The sequence below is a fragment of the Cricetulus griseus genome, chromosome 6, assembly GCF_003668045.3.
Source record: "Cricetulus griseus strain 17A/GY chromosome 6, alternate assembly CriGri-PICRH-1.0, whole genome shotgun sequence".
In the NCBI taxonomy this organism is placed as follows: Eukaryota; Metazoa; Chordata; class Mammalia; order Rodentia; family Cricetidae; genus Cricetulus; species Cricetulus griseus.
Window position 1 is genome coordinate 105,196,934 of NC_048599.1, and position 18,413 is coordinate 105,215,346.

Consider the following 18,413-nt stretch of genomic DNA (forward strand, 5'->3'; position numbering starts at 1 on the left):
TGAGCAATTCAATGACTTCACAACTTAGTATTAAACCAGCATTTGCTTATCAATTATATCCACAGAACTACTTTTAAATTTTATTTAGGAATGAGTTAAGTTTTTTTGTTTGTTTGTTTGTTTTTGTTTTTTTGAGACAGGGTTTCTCTGTGTATCCTTGGCTATCCTGGAACTGGCTCTGTAGACCAGACTGGCCTCAAACTCAGAGATCTGCCTAACATAAAATTTTATGCAGTTTTTGTTGTTGTTGTTGTTGTTGTTGTTGTTTACTGAATCTAGTCTAATCCATTTATTTAATCAAGAAAACCCAAATTTCTTAACTTGTTAAAGCATAACTTTAGAGTCTGTTTCTACCGAATTAAAATCTGTAGGGTCAGATATTTCAGCAAACTGAATTCTCTCCTACCTTTGGTTAAAAGCTACGGCCACAGTCCTTCCTGACAATGACCACCAGCTACACCAGATGGACACTCAGCAGCAGGTCCTGCACTGTTACCTGAAATGTAAATCCTTCTATATGCCAAATTTCTTCCCTTTTAGACTCTTAGGTTTATATGAAACTATCCCTATAAGGGAAGTGTATATTTAAAACATATAACAAAGCAACTTTTTGTAGGTTAAAATATAATATACTGTGTATTAATTGAACACAATTAGGAATAAACTACCATGACCCCTGATATCTGTTTCCCTAAACTAATGAAAACTAACCATAATTTCTCCTCACATACATACACACATAAAAGAATTTGAAATTTATTTTGTAAAGAGATCAAATTAGGCTATTTGACAAGTTACAGAATAAATTAATAAATTCATAGCCAGGTCAATCCAACAAAAAAATATTAAAAAAATATATTCATGTTAAAAGGAGGACACAAGGAGAAGCTACTGATAGTCTTTATTTATGCTGATTAACTTTTTCTGGAATTTAGTAATGGTGATGATATACCAAATGCCACTGCAATCATAACTATAAAGATATCTAAGCAGCACATTGTGTGTTATGCAAATATTGTAATTAAAATATTAGGCAAGCCAGGCAGTGGTACCACATGCTTTTAATCCCAGAACTTGGGAGGCAAAAGCCGTCAGATCTCTGAGTTCAAGGCCAACCTGGCCTAAAGAGGGAGTTCCAGGACAGCAAGACTATACAGAGAAACCCTGTCTCAAAAACAAACAAACAAACAAAAACTTAAAATTCACAGGGCTGTTATGAATGTGGTTTGCATATAAATGACATTATTTTACCTTTAACAAATATAATTTAAATGAAATATTGCAATTTGTCTATATTTCAAATAAATGGTCACTTCCTACTCCTAGGTTGATTTTACTAAAATATTTTATTGAAATATACACAAAGAATGTTTTCCATGGAAAGAAAGTCTTTTTATACCCACATTGCACTGTAACTTAGAATTGCAAAACAGGGATAGGCATGGTAGTATACACCATTAATCCCAGCACTCAAGAAGCAGAAGCAGGGAAATCGCTATGAGCTCCAGGCCAACATGGTCTACACAGAAGTTCCAGACTAGGAAGGACTACATAATGATCCTTACCTCAAAAAATAAACAAAATAAACCAATAAACTAATCTTTCAAAAGAAAAGAAAGCCAATAGATGGCAAAATACTTTAAATGCTTTAAAGTAAAACCTATGTTAAAACTATTGAGCAATAATTAAAATGTTGCTAATTTAATTTGAAGCTGTTTACCTAATGTAATACTACTACCACTAATTTAAAATGATAGGACATCACATTTTAATAGATCTATAATTAACTACTGTGTGCACGTAGATCAAGTGGAGATATTACGGCTGATACTTTGCTTTGTTTTTCAAGTTTTCTTTTATATGAATACTTCAATTTTTTTAAACAATAATATTCAGAGTGCTTTTTCTCACACATGTTATTTTTTATTGATAAAAAAGAATAAAGAATAAACTCACAAGACAAAAAAAAAAGGCACCTTTATTTCTTTCTCACACTTCCTGGCTGGGATTAAAATATGCTACTAATAAAATGCTATTTATCATTAAAAAAATTTCTTTCTTTTTTTGTGTGTTTTTTTAAAGAAAGAAAGATTCTATTTGATTGACAGTTTGAGGAAAAATCCATCCTAGCAAGGAAGCACAGTTACCTTATCCCATTACATCTATAGTAAAGGAGCAGAGGAAGTAAACAGAGGGAAGTGACCAACAGTGCTATATTAGGGAATGGAGAAATTCAAAGAGCTGTCTTTTGTTGGCAGTCATAGAATTCATAGAAACATGAACTGACTTACCCAGCTCATTGTCCAGTGCCTGGCATGTTTGATCTCTGATATATTCAGTTGGAGTCCAGCCCACGCATGGGTTGGTCCCAACTGCGTAGTTGAAGTTTTTCTGCATCATTCCATCAACCTGGATGTCCTATTTATCCCTATAACCTCCAGAATATTCCAAATGTAATCTGAGAGTTTGAATTTTGAGAACTACCTTTGCGTAAGGGCTGTGGCATCATTAAGATCTGGATGAGCAGAAGGGATGTCACATCATGATAAAGAATTGGAACTTCAGGCTGCTGTTCTTCATTCCCCAGCCTGAAAGAAAAAATGCACATGGTCACATTCTAGTACACTGCATAGCTTTCTAATTCACTTCATATCTAACATGTATGTCTACAAAACAAATAAAAAAATAAAGAAATCTTAACAGAAGTACTCGAAGGCCATATCTTATTTTACTAATAATACGGTCATTTTAGTAATGCATACATTTCCTTTTTCTAATTTGAAAACACTACACAAGAACTTTATTAAGTCTTACCAAAGTAAACATCTGGGCTGCATTAATGTGACACTGAGTCTTTTGGATCACAGAGATTACAGAAACTAAGTAAGGCATTAAATAGAACACAAGAAAGCAAGACAGCTCAGACACCATTACAACTAGATCAAGGGAAATGCTCACCTTATAAGGAAGCAAGGGCCCAAATCAGAAATCTACTCTGCTTACTAGTCTCACTAAAAACTGTCAAAACTTTATTGCCGACACAAATTGCAACAAAATCCTTAACACTTGCAATTTCAACAGGATACCAAAGCAGAACATCTCACATGCTACAAAAAAGAAGGTACCAGATATAGAGATACACAGCACTATGAAAGTACAGACCTCAAAGCAAAAGCTCACACTAATGAATTCCCTAGTGCTTTTAGGAGGGGTATCTGTGTGGGTGTGGGTGTGGGTGTGTGTCTGTCTGTCTTGCTGGAACTGAACTCGGGGCTCATACATATTTAACAAGCACTCTTCATTAAATATAGCCTTAATAGTAGAGTTAATTATCTTTATTATAGGATTAAATTTTAATAAAACTAAATCTCAAGATCTATTACTCAGGGCAGATTAGGCTCTATTACTCAGCACAGTAGTCAGCTAAGTGCTGGTTCCTACTACATGCCAGGCACTGGACAATGAGCTGGTGGGTAAGTCAGCTCATGTTTCTATGAATTCTATGACTGCCAACAAAAGACAGCTCTTTGAATTTCTCCATTCCCTACAAATATCTCTTCATATACTGTACTTGTCTTCCTCTCTAAGATCTTGGCTCCTATTATCTTGTCTCCCCAGTCCTTGTCCCTAACTTTATAAGACTAAAATTGAGGAGGGAATGAGGGAGAGTACCATTTCATTATCAAAATCCCTCATGGAAATAATTTTCCATATGACCAATCATGATCTCTTAATTATATAATTTAGTGGATATTCTAAGTCCTTATCTCATTGACGCTAGACTTCAGATATACTTGAATACAACTACCTGGAGTTATTCTTATCTTTCCTGATACTGATGATGAATTAATTCCAAGTGATACTTACAGATATTTATATAATATTAAACATTATATATAATCCCATGATAAAACTCTAAGAAGAAAATATAGATAAATGCTATAAATCTTAAAGTTGGAGACAGACCACTGGCTATGAAAGCAATTAACAGATCTTGGACTGAATGGGGATTCAAAATATAAAAGCAATAAAAAGATGAAGAACAAATTTAATTTCTATTATAAAAATTTTCAGTTTTCTAAATGCTGAGCAAAATAATTATAAAGTCAAAAGGCAAATATACTTTGGGGAAATTTTTCAACAAATATGAAGAGAAAAACAACATAAACCAGACCCTCACATGTACCTCTCAGCCAAACTGTGACAAAATAAAATTCAATATCTTAAGCCATAAAGAATTATTCAGATACTTTAAAAAATAAGATGCTAGATAGGCACTTGGGAGGCAGAGGTAGGTGGATCTCTGAGTTTGAGGTCAACCTGGTCTACAGAACAGGACAGCCAGAGCTACACAAAACCAACCAAACAACAGCAATAACAAAAAATAAGACAACAGAAAAAAGAAAACATAATTCACAAAGAGCATACAGTCAGGCAAGATAGTACATGCCTTGTAATCCTATACCCATGCACATATAGGCATCAATAAGGGGGGTGGGTAAGTGAGTCTAGGAAAGAAATTGAAATGGGGGAGAAAGAAGGATCCATTTCATCAAAAAGGATATATACTTATATAAAATTCTCAAACAACAACAACAAAAAGATTGTTCCTATTCCCGAATTTTTAGGTTTAAATTTTAGTCATTTAAACCTAGGCTCTAAAAGTAGAGACTGGTGGGGAAGACAGCTCAGGTGGCAAAATTCACCCATGTAAATAATACAAGTGTAATTGTATATGCTTGAAATTTCAGCCCTGGAGAGGCAGAAAAGACAGATCCCTGGGGCTAACTGGCCAACCAGCAAGCCCCAGATCTGTGAGAGTTGCTATGATAAGTCATAGGACAAATCAAATCATGCCTCCTGATATTACACACTAAGAAGAACAACACATCAGTGTGGTGGTTTTACAAAAAGTTTATAATATGAATCTGATCACTGGGAGATATTGGACAAAAACAAATTTTAAAGCAATCTATAAAATAACTGACCTTAGCTCTTAAAAAAAAAGTCAATGTTATGAAATACAAAGAAACATTCAGAATCAATTTCAAATTACAAAAATTAAAGAGACACTAAAATCATATGCAAGCATGATCTTAAAATCTGTAATTTTCTTTTGCTACATGCTTTATCAAAGCAATTGGCAAATCTGAATACAATTTGTATGAGGTAGTAGTCAACATTGTTTTCATGTGACTATCCAATTAACTCAGGACAATATTTTAAAGAATATGCTTCCCGGCTGTTCCATAAGCTCATCTGCCATAGACATGTGGTGTCTGGGTTACTTTTTTTTCTGCAAGAAAACATTAGTTTTCTCACTCCCCTCAACCTTTGTTACATAGCCAGTAGCATAGTCTCCATCTTTTCTCTGGTTGTTCTCTTTGAACTTTGTGGCAATAAACACCTTTACCCTGTATTTTAATTGTAAGTTCACTTAAATTTGCTACTATGTAAAGGTAAATGATAAGGTATTTTACAGCTATATGGAAAAGTAAAATAAAATTGTGTGTAATACTTATACCACACACTACAATAAATTCCAAACAGATTAAAACCCTTAACATGAAAATTAAAACCATGCAAGCACTAGAAGAAAGAATAGGTAAATTGTGTTATAACAACAGAGTGGGTGGGATAAAACCTGTTGACTCAAAATGAAAAATTAATAAGTTGCTAGTTTTAAAACTTTAAAAAAAAATAAAACAAGTAAAAAGACATCTGAGAATCTGGTGACACTACACATAACACAAAGGACTAGCATCCATACTGTATAAGCACGACAGGAAATTAGAAGTCATTAACAGATAAGCAGCTTCACAGTAAGTAGTCCATGTGGATGGATGTGGAAGACAGATACAGCTAAATTTACTTTATTACTGAGGTTTTACTTTGGAAAAAAACTTTATTTTTATTTTTTTCCTTTTTGGTTTTTCAAGACAGGGTTTCTCTGGGTAGCCCTGGCTATCCTCAAACTCAGAGATCTGCCTGCCTCTGTCTCCCGAATGCTGGGATTAAGTGTGTGCCACCACCACGCAGCTAGAAAATGTCTTTGAATATTGAGGAAAAAATAAATTGAACTATACAATAAGCTGATGGTATAGTGAAACAAGATTGTTATTAAGTTATTTAAAAGAAACTGTTCCTAATGAACATACTCTAAGAACAAGGGGGGTCTGGGTTAGCAGTTAACACTGACTGTCTACTTGAGAGGACCTAGGACCACTGAAGAAACAACCTCCGGATGTGTCTATAAGGAAGTGCCTAGTTTGGGTCAGGTGGGGTGGAAAGACCCACCTTAGCTGTGCTTGGCACATTCCATGTTCCTAGACTTAACAGGAAAAGGTGGGGGTAATCAACAATATCTGACTCCTTAGACTCCAAAGCTATACAGAGAAACCCTGTCTTGAAAAAGCAAAAAATAAATAAACAAACAGTAACTGACTCCTGAATGCATGGGTACTTCAATCAGCTACCTCCCACTCCTACCTCCGCAACTTCCCTGCCATGACAGGCTGCACCCTTAAACTATGAGCTGAAATAACTTTCTTCCTTTCTTCTTGCTTTTGTCAAGTATTTTGTTACAGCAGTGAAGAAAGTAACTAATTTTTCTGGTTAGCAGTAATAGTGTTATTTAAAAACAATAATTGCAGTTATGCAAATTAGTAACATTGATATCAAGAATAAAGTTTTTTCCAAACAAAAAAGATAAAAATGACAAAATGTTATGATTTAATTTTTACATATTACAATATGCCTGAATTACAAATACCAGTAAGAACTCAAGATCTTTCCTCCTTAAAAAAACAAGAGGGGGGGGTTTCTGGGAGATGGCTCAACAGTTAAGAGTACCTGCTGCACTTTCAGAGGACCTGTGTTTGGTCCCCAGAACCCACATCAGGTGCTCACTACCTTCCTATAACTCCAGCTACAGTAAATCCAACTCCCTCTCCAACCTCCACGGCATCCACACACACATGGCATAATTCACTCAAAAACTCAAATAAATCTTAGGGAGGAAGGAAGGGTGGGTGGACAGATAGACCGTCAGCTAGGAAACCAAAGAGGCAGAAATGACCTGCAAACAATAACCCAGAAGCCGTGTTGGGCCCCTGAAGACCCAGACAGTGTTTTCGAAATATCATTAAAGAGAATTACAGACAGAAATGGCAGATACCAGATAATAAAGTGCTCAAAATGAATACTACCAGAAAACAAAAGATACTATAAAAGACTATTTGAAATATGTCAAAAGTGCAATAGCCAACCTAGAAGGAGTCTCTCTAAACTAAAAGGAACAATGTACACTGAAAAGAATGACTGAAATGAAATGAAACACATTAAATGTATAAAAGTATCATACTATCACATAAGATAAACAAGCAAGCACAACTTATTGGTCATCAAAGAGAGCTGCCAGAGCACCAACTCATTACTTTCAAAATTTATAAACTGGGAAAGAATCAAGCATTCATCCTGTCAAACTGTATTTCAGAGCCAACAGTCCATGTAAGAACACTGTTCATAGAAACAATCCGGCTGATGGGCAGATTTTTTACATCAGGGATGGTTAAACCATCAGATGATAAAGAATGAGAAACTTTACAAAGAAGGTGAAAGGCTAAATGAGCCCAGTGGTCAAATTTTAACATAAAATAGCAGTCAATCTTTGTGTGCCTCTATTTGAATGCTTCGCCTGCACAAAAGCCAATAGATTCCTCTAAAGATTGTCTCACTTGGTAGAAACTTGTGTACTTTTTACAGAAAGTATAATGGTAAGTTGTTTTAAATTTTTATTATACACTTTATGTTTCATAAAGACATGGATTCATATAGAAATTTAATACCATTTTTAAATGTAATGACTATTTTTCTAAAAAGGATTTTAACTGATTTTAATCTTTCAATAATACTTACTGTGAATTCATATCTTCAACTAACTGGGTGAGTTTTTTCCAGGGATTATACTCAGAATCAATGGTATAAAGCCGCATATGCAAGGCTAATACGTGGAACAGCTGATCTGAATAAATTGGGGGAAAGAAAACTAATGAGAAAGTTGATACAATTCTTCCAGAACAAAATGTTCTCAAAAGTTCTAGTTACTTTTAATAAGGAAACATGATCTTTTTATTTTGATCAGTCATTATAATTAGTCAAGTTTAACCTATATCTTGCTTAAGTTTTTATTGCTTTACCATCATCTTACAACTCTCAGGTAACACTCCATCAATGAGAAAATTCAAGACATGAACCTGGAAGCAGGAACTCAAGCAGGAAGAACACTGCTTACTGGCTTGCTCTCTATGGCTTGCGGAGCCTGCTTTCATGCACCATCTAGGATCACCTCCCTAGGAGTGGCATTGACTCCAATGAGCTGGGCCCTCGACATCAATCATTAATCAAGAAAATGTCCTACAGAATTGACTACTGGCCAATCTTACAAAGGAATCTTCTCAATTAAGATCCCCCTCTTCCCAAATATGTCAAGGTTTATGTCAAGTTGACAAAAACCAAGCAGTACAACCAAGATCAGCCATCACAAGCTGCAACTACTTCATTCCCTTCAACAAGTGCTCAGAATGTAACTCCAAATGATTTCTAATAGAATCTAGACTGCCCTTATGCTCAACAGACCTGCTTTTCTTCCATTTCCTGCCACACTTATGCCCATTTGCACTTCTCAGTATTGTAGTCATTTCCTAACTGAAATCTGCTACCTTCAACTCCCTGCCTGGGTATTATGGATAATGACATCCTTAGCAGTTCAGACAAAAGTGAAATTCATCTTTGGTGAATCTCCCTGCCCCCAGGTCTTTATTCTTTGAACAACTAAAATATTTTAAGTTGTCTACACATTTTAAGTTGCTTGTCTAAATAACATAAAGAGATGGAAGTTATTTAGTGTAGATGATGGATTATTTCTAAATTATTACAACTTCCCAGATGAAAGTGTCAGAACAAGAAGTTCCCTTTTTTGACTAAAGTTTAGGCTAATTTTTGTCCGATCCTTGTTGTCTCTGTTGATGGTATGGTGCAGGGTCTTGAGCATGCCAACCAAGCCAGTGCTCTACCACTTGAGCTATATATACTACTAGTGTCTAGTACGTAACCTCTATGAAATCACAGAATCCCACTTGAGATATAGACTGTGGCTTCTCAACACCAGTAATAAGCAGACAGTCTCAGATCTAAGTTAAGTAGAGTGTTTATTTTCCTGCTGAGAGATAACTGTCTCTCCGTGATGCTCTGATACTAAAACATGGATAACGGCCAATGGCTTCAAGACTTTCTACTTCTGGCAAGGAAAAACCTAAAAGCCTATAAATGTCACCAGAATCTATGGAGTTTCATAGCTACTTTCAAATCATTTTAATAAAGAAGTAAACAGAATAAACATTAGTAACAACTTCCTCTTAATAAAAAGTTATGCATTATTTTTTACATTTGTTTGGTCCTACATCTGTTAAAGGCAAGTTCTTCTTGGCCTAATTTGCAACAGAAGCTCTCTCATTTCTCTTTCAAAATCTTGTTGAGCCGGGCGTTAGTGGCGCACGCCTTTAATCCCAGCACTTGGGAGGCAGAGGCAGGAGGATCTCTGTGAGTTCGAGGCCAGCCTGGTCTCCAGAGTGAGTGCCAGGATAGGCTCCAAAGCTACACAGAGAAACCCTGTCTCGAAAAACAAAAACAAACAAAAAAAAAACAAAAACAAACAAACAAAAAATCTTGTTGAAATGCCATGTCCACCAAAAGCTTCACGAAACGATCCCCACAATTTAAATTCCTAGAACAATAGTCACAGGCAACAACCTGTCTTACAGTCAATGATCAGGAACTAGTGTCATCTGCTGGACACAGTGCCCTAGTGTCTGGTGTCCTGGTGGATGAGGAGCCTGACTTAGGAATCAGGAGCAACACTGCATGAGGAGCTGCTATGGACATTTGCAAATGGCACTCCTCAGGATCAAGGGGAAGTGACCAAAAAAGTGATAAGAAACAGAGAGAACAATGGGGAGCCAGAGAAAAACTTGAGAAAATGACACTAGAATTTTATTCACTCTCATCAAGATTATGGATAAATTCATCAATTCTAAGCCTCTGGGTAAATGTAAATGTCTCAGAAGAAAAATATACAAAAACCCCCAAATTTCTTTACTGAAAAACTTCTGGAACAACATTTTCTATAATAATGCCAAACTATTTAAAATCATATAAATGTACTATATACTAACTCAAACATATAATAAACTATACTTTCTGCATCTCAACAATTGCCCATTTTAAAACATATTACTATACCACAGAGTACAAGGGTTTAAGTGCATACATTAGAGGTCACTAAACAGTTAATAAAAAAAAAAAAACCCTCCCCAAATCTTCAATTCTACAAATCAAATGATAACCCAAAATAAAACACCCAAATCTATTGTAACATTAAAACTTGCTAAAAACTTTATCAAAATTTCAGGTTTATATTTTTATGGTACAAAATTTAAGGTACACTGCTTTTAAATCCATCTTAATGTATATTATATTTAAAATAGTGTGTGTGTGTGTGTGTGTGTGTGTGTGTGTGTGTGTGTGTGTTAAAACTGGTATGTATAGCTATTGAATATTATTTTAGTACTTAAGAAAATACATTCATTTTTCAATATACTATGTATTTTAAACAACTTTTATTTCCTGTACCAGCACCTTAGGTAACATTTCAACTCTAGCAATTTGGGGCTAATAGTGAATATTGTGACATTAAGTAATATTACTCCTAGTATTCACAGTAAACAGTCATGAAAAGTCATGTTCATGAAAAACCTAGTCTAGGTTACAAATGATATTTCTCTTAAGCATATCTTTATAAATGGTGCTGAAGAATTATGCCTATAATAAAGCAAATACATAAAGACAGATAGGTATTATTTTAATACATGTTAGCTAGTATACAGCAAAACATAGCACATTATCTTCATTAATTAACAGCAACAATATATAGGGACCTACAAACATAATTATTTTTATAAAACTATATTTTAATCAACTCAATGTAAAATTTCTTTCAAAAATTAATTTTTTTATTTCTGAGAATACCTTTAAAATTTTTTTAACTAATGTAAATCTGACCAATTAGACATTTATATTGCTGACCTAACATAACATAGAAAAGGCTAAATATCCTTTGTTTAAAGATAGTAGCATCTCAAACATTGAAAAATGCACTTATATGAACAGCATCTGAAGAAAAAACAACACAGAACGACCACTTTGCCTACATAGGCTTTCAAAACTGACATAAGTAGAAATGTCCTAAAATTTAACACTGTTTAATACTTACTTAAACAAGATCTTTTACCAGCTGTGCTTGCACCGCCTGAGCATAAGTTGCCTCCTCGATGAATCAATTCCAGCTCCAAATTGGTTCTGTAAGCAAAGCATTAAAATCTATCTCAGTCACAGGCTACGGAGATGCTGTTTTATTGACATACCTCAATCAAGCTAAACAATAAAATTATTCAACTTTATTACTTGCAAAATCACAGCTTATGCAATAATGACTTTTTTCTTATACTTAAGAAATTAAAAGTAACAATTTATCCATCTTTATTTAAATGTTCAAATTTATACCTGTAAAAAAAATTACACATACAACTATATAATTGTTGCAAAGTTGCAGCCCTCAGCAAATACTAAAAACTAGGCCTTAACAACAAAAATCCTACAATAAGACTATGTATAAATTACATGAAAAAATATGTATTTCAACCACCAGCCACCAGGCAGATAATTATTGTCATTAAAAGACATACCAATTTTTCTATCAAAGAAACGGTTCTTATTCATTGGAGATTAGATGGTATCTGGAAATCAGTATCATGAAACAAAACCAACACTGAAGTGACTATGATCAACACATGATTATAATCGCGGTCTCTTTTATGAACTTCTACAACTACAGTTTCATTAAAAAGCATTATGCAACTGTTGATAGTGGTAAAGATCAATATTGCCCACAAACATTTGAAATTACAAGGTATTTAGCATTTATTAGCTTACAGAATAGCAACTATTAGTAAATTGATGTTTCAAAAAGCAAACCTATGCAGAACTGAAATATTTACTTAAAAAGAGTAACACTCGAACGATTTTACCAAAATAAATTAAATTTTGAGTTATAACTTCAATTGTGCTACATTTCAATAGTACTTATCACCTTAAATATTTATTTTCAGCAAACAAAATTGAATTAACTAGTTTGTATCCAAACTTTGCTAATGAGATACCACCCACCTCCACCTCGCCTTAAAGAGAAGCGAAGGCTTCAAGCTTACTCCCTGCTGTGGATTTAAGAAAGACTACATCCTATTTTACTGAAAAACAAAATATTTAAACTGGCTTTGGCTGTTATTTTGAAATGATATTTTCACATATAACTTATAAATACAAACTTTAAAATATTAACATTCCTGAGTCAGTACATTTGCCACCCATTTCTAGAGAATGGTTTAATCTTCTTTCAGGGTGGGGAAGGTGCAATTTAACATTGATAATGTTCCTGCTCAGAGCTCCATCTGGCTGCTGCTGATAAGGGCATCTGTGTGACAAGGGAATTTTCCACCCTTCAGGCGATTTGCAATGCTCACTGAACTTCTAAAAACCTACCAGCAAGGAAGCAGGGACAAGGATTTCATATTAGTGGACAGAAAGCGAGCGCGGAGACCAGCATGTGTTCCTTCATCAAGGGAATATAAATGAGATCAATACATTTTGTTTTCACAAATCTTCTGTTGCCTAATCTGTAGAAAAAAATTAATGGCTATATTCTCTTATAAAAACTATGATTTCCTAGATAGTACTTTTTAAAGTACCAACCAAACACACCAACAAATCTTACAAATGAATGTCAGAACCAGAAGGTCAACTTTCATCTCACTACTTGCAAAAGTGTTCACTAAATTATAAAAGCAATTCTGTTTATTGGGGATAACAAGTGATTTTGAATTTTATTCTAAAGGAAGAAACCTATTAAGTCTGACATTATTTTAAAATATGACTGGAAGATCTCCTATACAAAATTTCATTTTTTAAAACTATTTATACAAAGGATTAATATATAATACCTAGAGTTTTAAAAAATAAATGCCACAGACCCTAACCATCAACATTTACTTGCTTCATTTATACCCAAACTGGCCCTTTAGACTCACTAGAGTAAACCATCCAAGTGGCCATGTGTCCCCTGTCTATTAAACCTCACTGATGAAAACCACAGCAATCTGCTTTTCTTTCCTGAATGGATAATACAAAATTAAATATAATTTGTGCATGAATTTTCTATGCTTTTTATTCTTGGAAAAAAGTAGATTCTATCTTCTGCATTTTCTACCGCAAATATATCCAAGTGAATTTGACAGCAAAGAAAACCTCTACATTTCAAAGAATGACAAGACTGCTGAAAGCTATCACTGGGCCTCTTAGATATACTATGCTTTAAAAAGTCCTTTAGCTGCATATCAGCTCCTTTTTCCATGACCAAAGTGTTACGCTCCCCTTCTTACTGTTATTTTCAGAGCAATAATCTGAAAAACCCCTGCAAGCTCACACACACACAAATCAAACCAAAGTGGGATAATAGAAAGGACAAATGTTTTAGAAAACATCAGATCTGAGGCCTTGAACCTGCCACTTTAATGTCTGAGCAAGTTCCTCAGTTTCTCTGCAGGGTTGGGAAGTTAGGAGGCATACTTTCATCTATAACATAGTCTACATTGAAGGAATAGCTCTTCTAGAAAGCCTTTCTGAGACAAGAAATAAATATTTCATGTACTTTGTTTCAATTTGTTTATATTCCCGTACTGACTAGTCTTGTGTCAACTTGACATACAAACTAGAATTATATGAAAGGCAGGAACACAAATTCAGAAAATGTCTCCATAAAATTCAACTGTAACACATTTTCTTAATTAGTAATTGATGGGAGGAGGACCCAGCCCACTGTGGCTGTGGTTGGCTATCCCTGGGCTGGTGGTCCTGGGTTCTATAAGAAAGCAAGCTGAGCAAGCCATAGGAAGCAAGCCAGTAAGCAGCACCCCTCCATGGCCTCTGCATCAGCTCCTGCCTCCAGATTCCTGCCCTGCTTGAGTTCCTGTTCTGACTTCCTTTGGTGATGAATAGCCATGTGGAAGGATAAACTGAATAAAACCTTTCCTCCCCAACTTGCTTTTTGATTACAGTGTTTTGGTGCAGTAACAGAAACCCTACCTAAAACATTCCCTTTTGAAGTTCTACAGCATTCTGCCTACCAAACATTTAAGAACCTACTTTATTCTGCTTTATAGACAATTGGTTTTAGCTCTCCAACTAAATTGTAAATTCCTGAAAAGCAGGGTCCATGTCTTAGTGTCTACATCCCCAATGATACTTATCAACATACTTTATTAAAACAAAACCAAAAACCATGGTAAGACTGGGGAGATGGCTCAGGGGGTAAAGTGCTTGCCTTGCAAGAATGAGGACTAGAGTTAAGATCAACTGTACCTACATAAAGCCAGACCCACTTAGCAGACCACTTGAAAGCCCAGCATTCAAGAGGTGAAGACAGAGGATCCCAGGTACAAGCTGCTAGGCAAGTGCCTAAACAGAAAGCTCCAGGGTCAGTAAGACTGACATGGAAGGTGAAGAGTGACTGAAGAAGAAACTCCACATCAACTGCAGGCCACACACATGCGCACGAGGGCACATACACTTAACAACTTCAATTTTTTATTTGTAGTTGATCTCCTTTTGCTGACCCTCACAATCCTTAAATGCAACAACAACTAAAGGGGAGACTGATTGTTTTCAAGGGAAAAATTACCCTAAAAAGAGACTTATTGAACAAAACCACAAAACTCGATGGGTTCAGTTTGACACTGGGTATGGTGGTAGTCCCAGACACTCAAGAAGCTGAGACGGATTGCAAAAGCTTAGACCTTGAAGATCAGCATGTACAGCATAGTCAGACTCTACTTAAAAAATACAAAAGACCTATCACTTGGCATTTTAGAAAGTATTCCTCTTATTTTCAACATAATAACTTTCAAAGATGTAGACCTACAATACAGTATATGAAGATAGGCATACTCACTCTACTGAACCAATCCATTCATGATTGAAAAATATCTGTTCATCTTCAACTCAAATGTTCCTATTTCTTCTTTCTACCATTCCCATTTTTCTCACAATGTGGATACCCAGAGCCATAGATCAATACCTCTAAACTATTTGTGACTTAGATACAAAAGTACTTAGGCAGAAAAGCAATTACTGAAAGTCATGTTTTTCTTAGTTTCAGGAATCAAATAATGAATTATTATTGAAGATATCTTTCTATCCATTATAATCTTTTCATAATCTATTTTTATGACTAATATTTGCAACAGAATGAAAATTTCAGAAACAAGGTGAAATTTGAATAAAGCAGGTATAGTTAATTTGAGAATTAATTTTCAAAAACACTTTTCAACAATTTCTCCTCTGTTGCCTTCAGGAAAAAAAAAAAAAATCTTGTAAAGGGTCCTCATATAAATCCAATTTAAAACAGACATGTGCCCTCTCCTTCAGAAGAATGAGTTCTATAGCTATCCTAGGGGATAGCAAGTAGCAAAACTGTTATGCTCCCTAAAGAGTAGACAAATTACTTACCCAGCTAGAAATTCAATTCAGAAACTAAAATTGTATCTTATTAAAATGTCAAGTATACCTTCAAGTTCTGAGAATCACAATTAATTCAAAATTTAAGTTACTCAAAGTAAGTTTATTGCAACTTATTTCATAAATATAGCTTTAGAAATAATTATTTTTCTGAAAGGTAGGTATTAAAATATGTAGCATGATTTAAATAAAATAATGAAATAAGCTGCATGTTAGACTAAGACAAAGGCCTAGTATCAAATCTTGACATTATTGACTCAATATCATAAGAACCTTTTCCTTTCAATTTAGATTTTAATCCTGAGTCACTTTGGCCTTTGCTTGTTGTCATTACAATGACTAAGCACTGCAAGCTTACTTGGAGACTGCAATGTCCTGTTGAGGCTGACCAAAGAATCATTGTCTCACTATTTCAGTTTATTATTGGGGTTCAGAGAAGGATGGGGATGGCAGTATGAGTTTCCTGTCTTTCTACCCATACCTTCAGCATCTGATGCCTGTCCTTGCTTCTCTTCAAGATAGAAAACCACAATGAGTCTATTTCATTGTTATTCAGCCTTTTTTCCCCCTAAGTTACTTATATTTTAAAGCAAGAAACAAGGATCTAAATCAGCCAAATTGTACTTTAATCAAATTTATCATACTACAGGAAAATTCCATTTTTGGAAATGTATGCCATTGCACAATTTAGTGTATCAAGAAAATGAATCATTTGGATAAATTCCATGTATTGATCATCCCCGTTCAATCAGAATCTCAGGATCTTGCAATAATGCTAACTCTAGTGAAACTGAAGGCATAATACACAAGTGACAAGAGAGACAGAGAGAGAGATAAAGAGAGAGAATGTGTAAGTCTAATAGCTATAATGTTACAATTTATACAGAAGATAAGCATGATCCTAGATCCCTAGTAAAGTTAAATATATTAAATCTAGTTTTTATAAGTATATTTAGTTACAAGTATGCAATAATCAGTAACTCCAGAAACAAAATAATTATTGTATACCTCACCACCACCACCACCACCCCCCCACATACACACACACACACACACAAAGAAGCATTCTGGATAAACAACAGCCTAGGAACATATAAACTAGGAAGTCATTTTCTAATCCAGCAGATCTTCTATGTCAACCTAAGGTCCAGCATTTATATTTTCAGACTGAAGAGTAAGGTTCCTTATCTTGAGCTCTAACTTGCTTGCTGCAATTCTTCTAAGTCTGCATCCATTTTTCCTGGATTTTAAAGGTTACATATACTCTTTCATTTACTGTTTTGTTATACTGCTATGGGAGTGGGCAAAGAGATTAGAAAACATAACACAACCTCTGAAAATTGAACATAAGACAGGAAAAAGACAGTTGAAAAAACAAAACCACTGAACCCTGACTCAAATGATCTGAATCCAGTCCTTTACCGGCAGTCAGTTGTTACATGACTTTTGAGTCACATCATCTCTCTACATCTTACTGACTACAACACTATTTGAACAAAATAACAGGTATGACTGTAAAGACATCCAAGGCTCGACAGTATCAGTTTTGAAGAATGTGTTTGTAAGTGCCTAGCTTTAAGTGCCTGCTTCCTCCCTATTTACTTCATTTGTGGCTTCCATTTTCACATATTTTCCAAAATTCCTGCTTCCGTGTGTTCATTGGTGATGGTCCATCTACTCAGCATCTAGACTACTGCTCCCTAATTTAAAGGTGAGAAACACTTGCTGCTTCCTTGACTTCCATCCAAGGTTGGAGCACCTGCCTTCCTGCTTTCTCTTCTCTCTCTGGTTTTCTAAACCAGCTGTCATTTCCTGAAACACTATGAGGGCCAGCAAAGAAACAAGCTCTACTCATGATGCTGTATTTTCTGTAATGAAGGAACATAACATTATGTTTTAGTTCTTGGCATCAGCACTTGACAAGACTTCATCATACATAAAATGTCATACTTTGAGGGACTTATCTGTCACAAGTTAGTATTAATAATATACTTTTCCCCTTATATTCTATAATGTTCAAAGCATCCAAACTGTGCATCAAAGTAATTTAAAAAATAACTTGAGGAAATAACCTCCTGGGAGGTTATAAAACTAGCTATACTTGTAGTGGCATCTTGCCTTGCCAGTGAACTTGTAGTAGTGGCCACACCCTTTGGGCATGGTTTCAGGTGCAGATGTAAAACCCGCCTTCATATACTTTTAACCAATATTAAAGATACATATCTTTTCTTTAAACAAATATAAATGGTAACAGATAAAACAAAAATTTACTAAACAATAAAGAAAAAGCTAATATTAAGGAAATACTAACATCCATTACACATACCTACCTAGCAACAGAGTACATAAAGAGAAAGTCATTGTCTGGTGAGCCTGGGGTCTTGCTATAGTCTCTGTATTTCTTCTGAGTGGTATTTTTAATATCTTTCATTACAGATTCCATTTCTTTACTTAAGTTGGTTTCTGACTATAAAAAAAAGTAAACATACATGTAAAGTTCATATTCATTTTCTTTAGAAATACTTAAAATTGAAATATTTATCATATGAACACACTAGGAAATTAGCATAAGTCAAATGAGATGTAACTTTGCACAATTAGTGTGCAAAGAAAATGAATCTGTCTTATAATTGTTTATTCAAATTCTAGATGGCAACTGATAATGCCCAATTATGATTAACTCAATTCTGAATTATAATGAATTAGCCATACAAACTCTAATCTAATGA

At 34.7% G+C, this 18,413-nt stretch overlaps 1 protein-coding gene across 1 annotated transcript in view; it reads right to left on the reverse strand.

Moving 5' to 3' along the window:
• The window catches only part of Ubr3 (ubiquitin protein ligase E3 component n-recognin 3), a 157,436-nt gene that overhangs the window by 17,019 nt on the left and 122,004 nt on the right, over positions 1–18,413 (reverse strand). Inside the window, exons 33-36 of the mRNA XM_027420475.1 lie at positions 18,015–18,151; positions 11,330–11,415; positions 7,918–8,023; positions 2,485–2,588 (exon numbers count right to left, since the gene is read on the reverse strand). Coding sequence (XP_027276276.1) covers positions 2,485–2,588; positions 7,918–8,023; positions 11,330–11,415; positions 18,015–18,151 — 433 coding nt within the window. The remainder of the gene's footprint in view (positions 1–2,484; positions 2,589–7,917; positions 8,024–11,329; positions 11,416–18,014; positions 18,152–18,413) is intronic.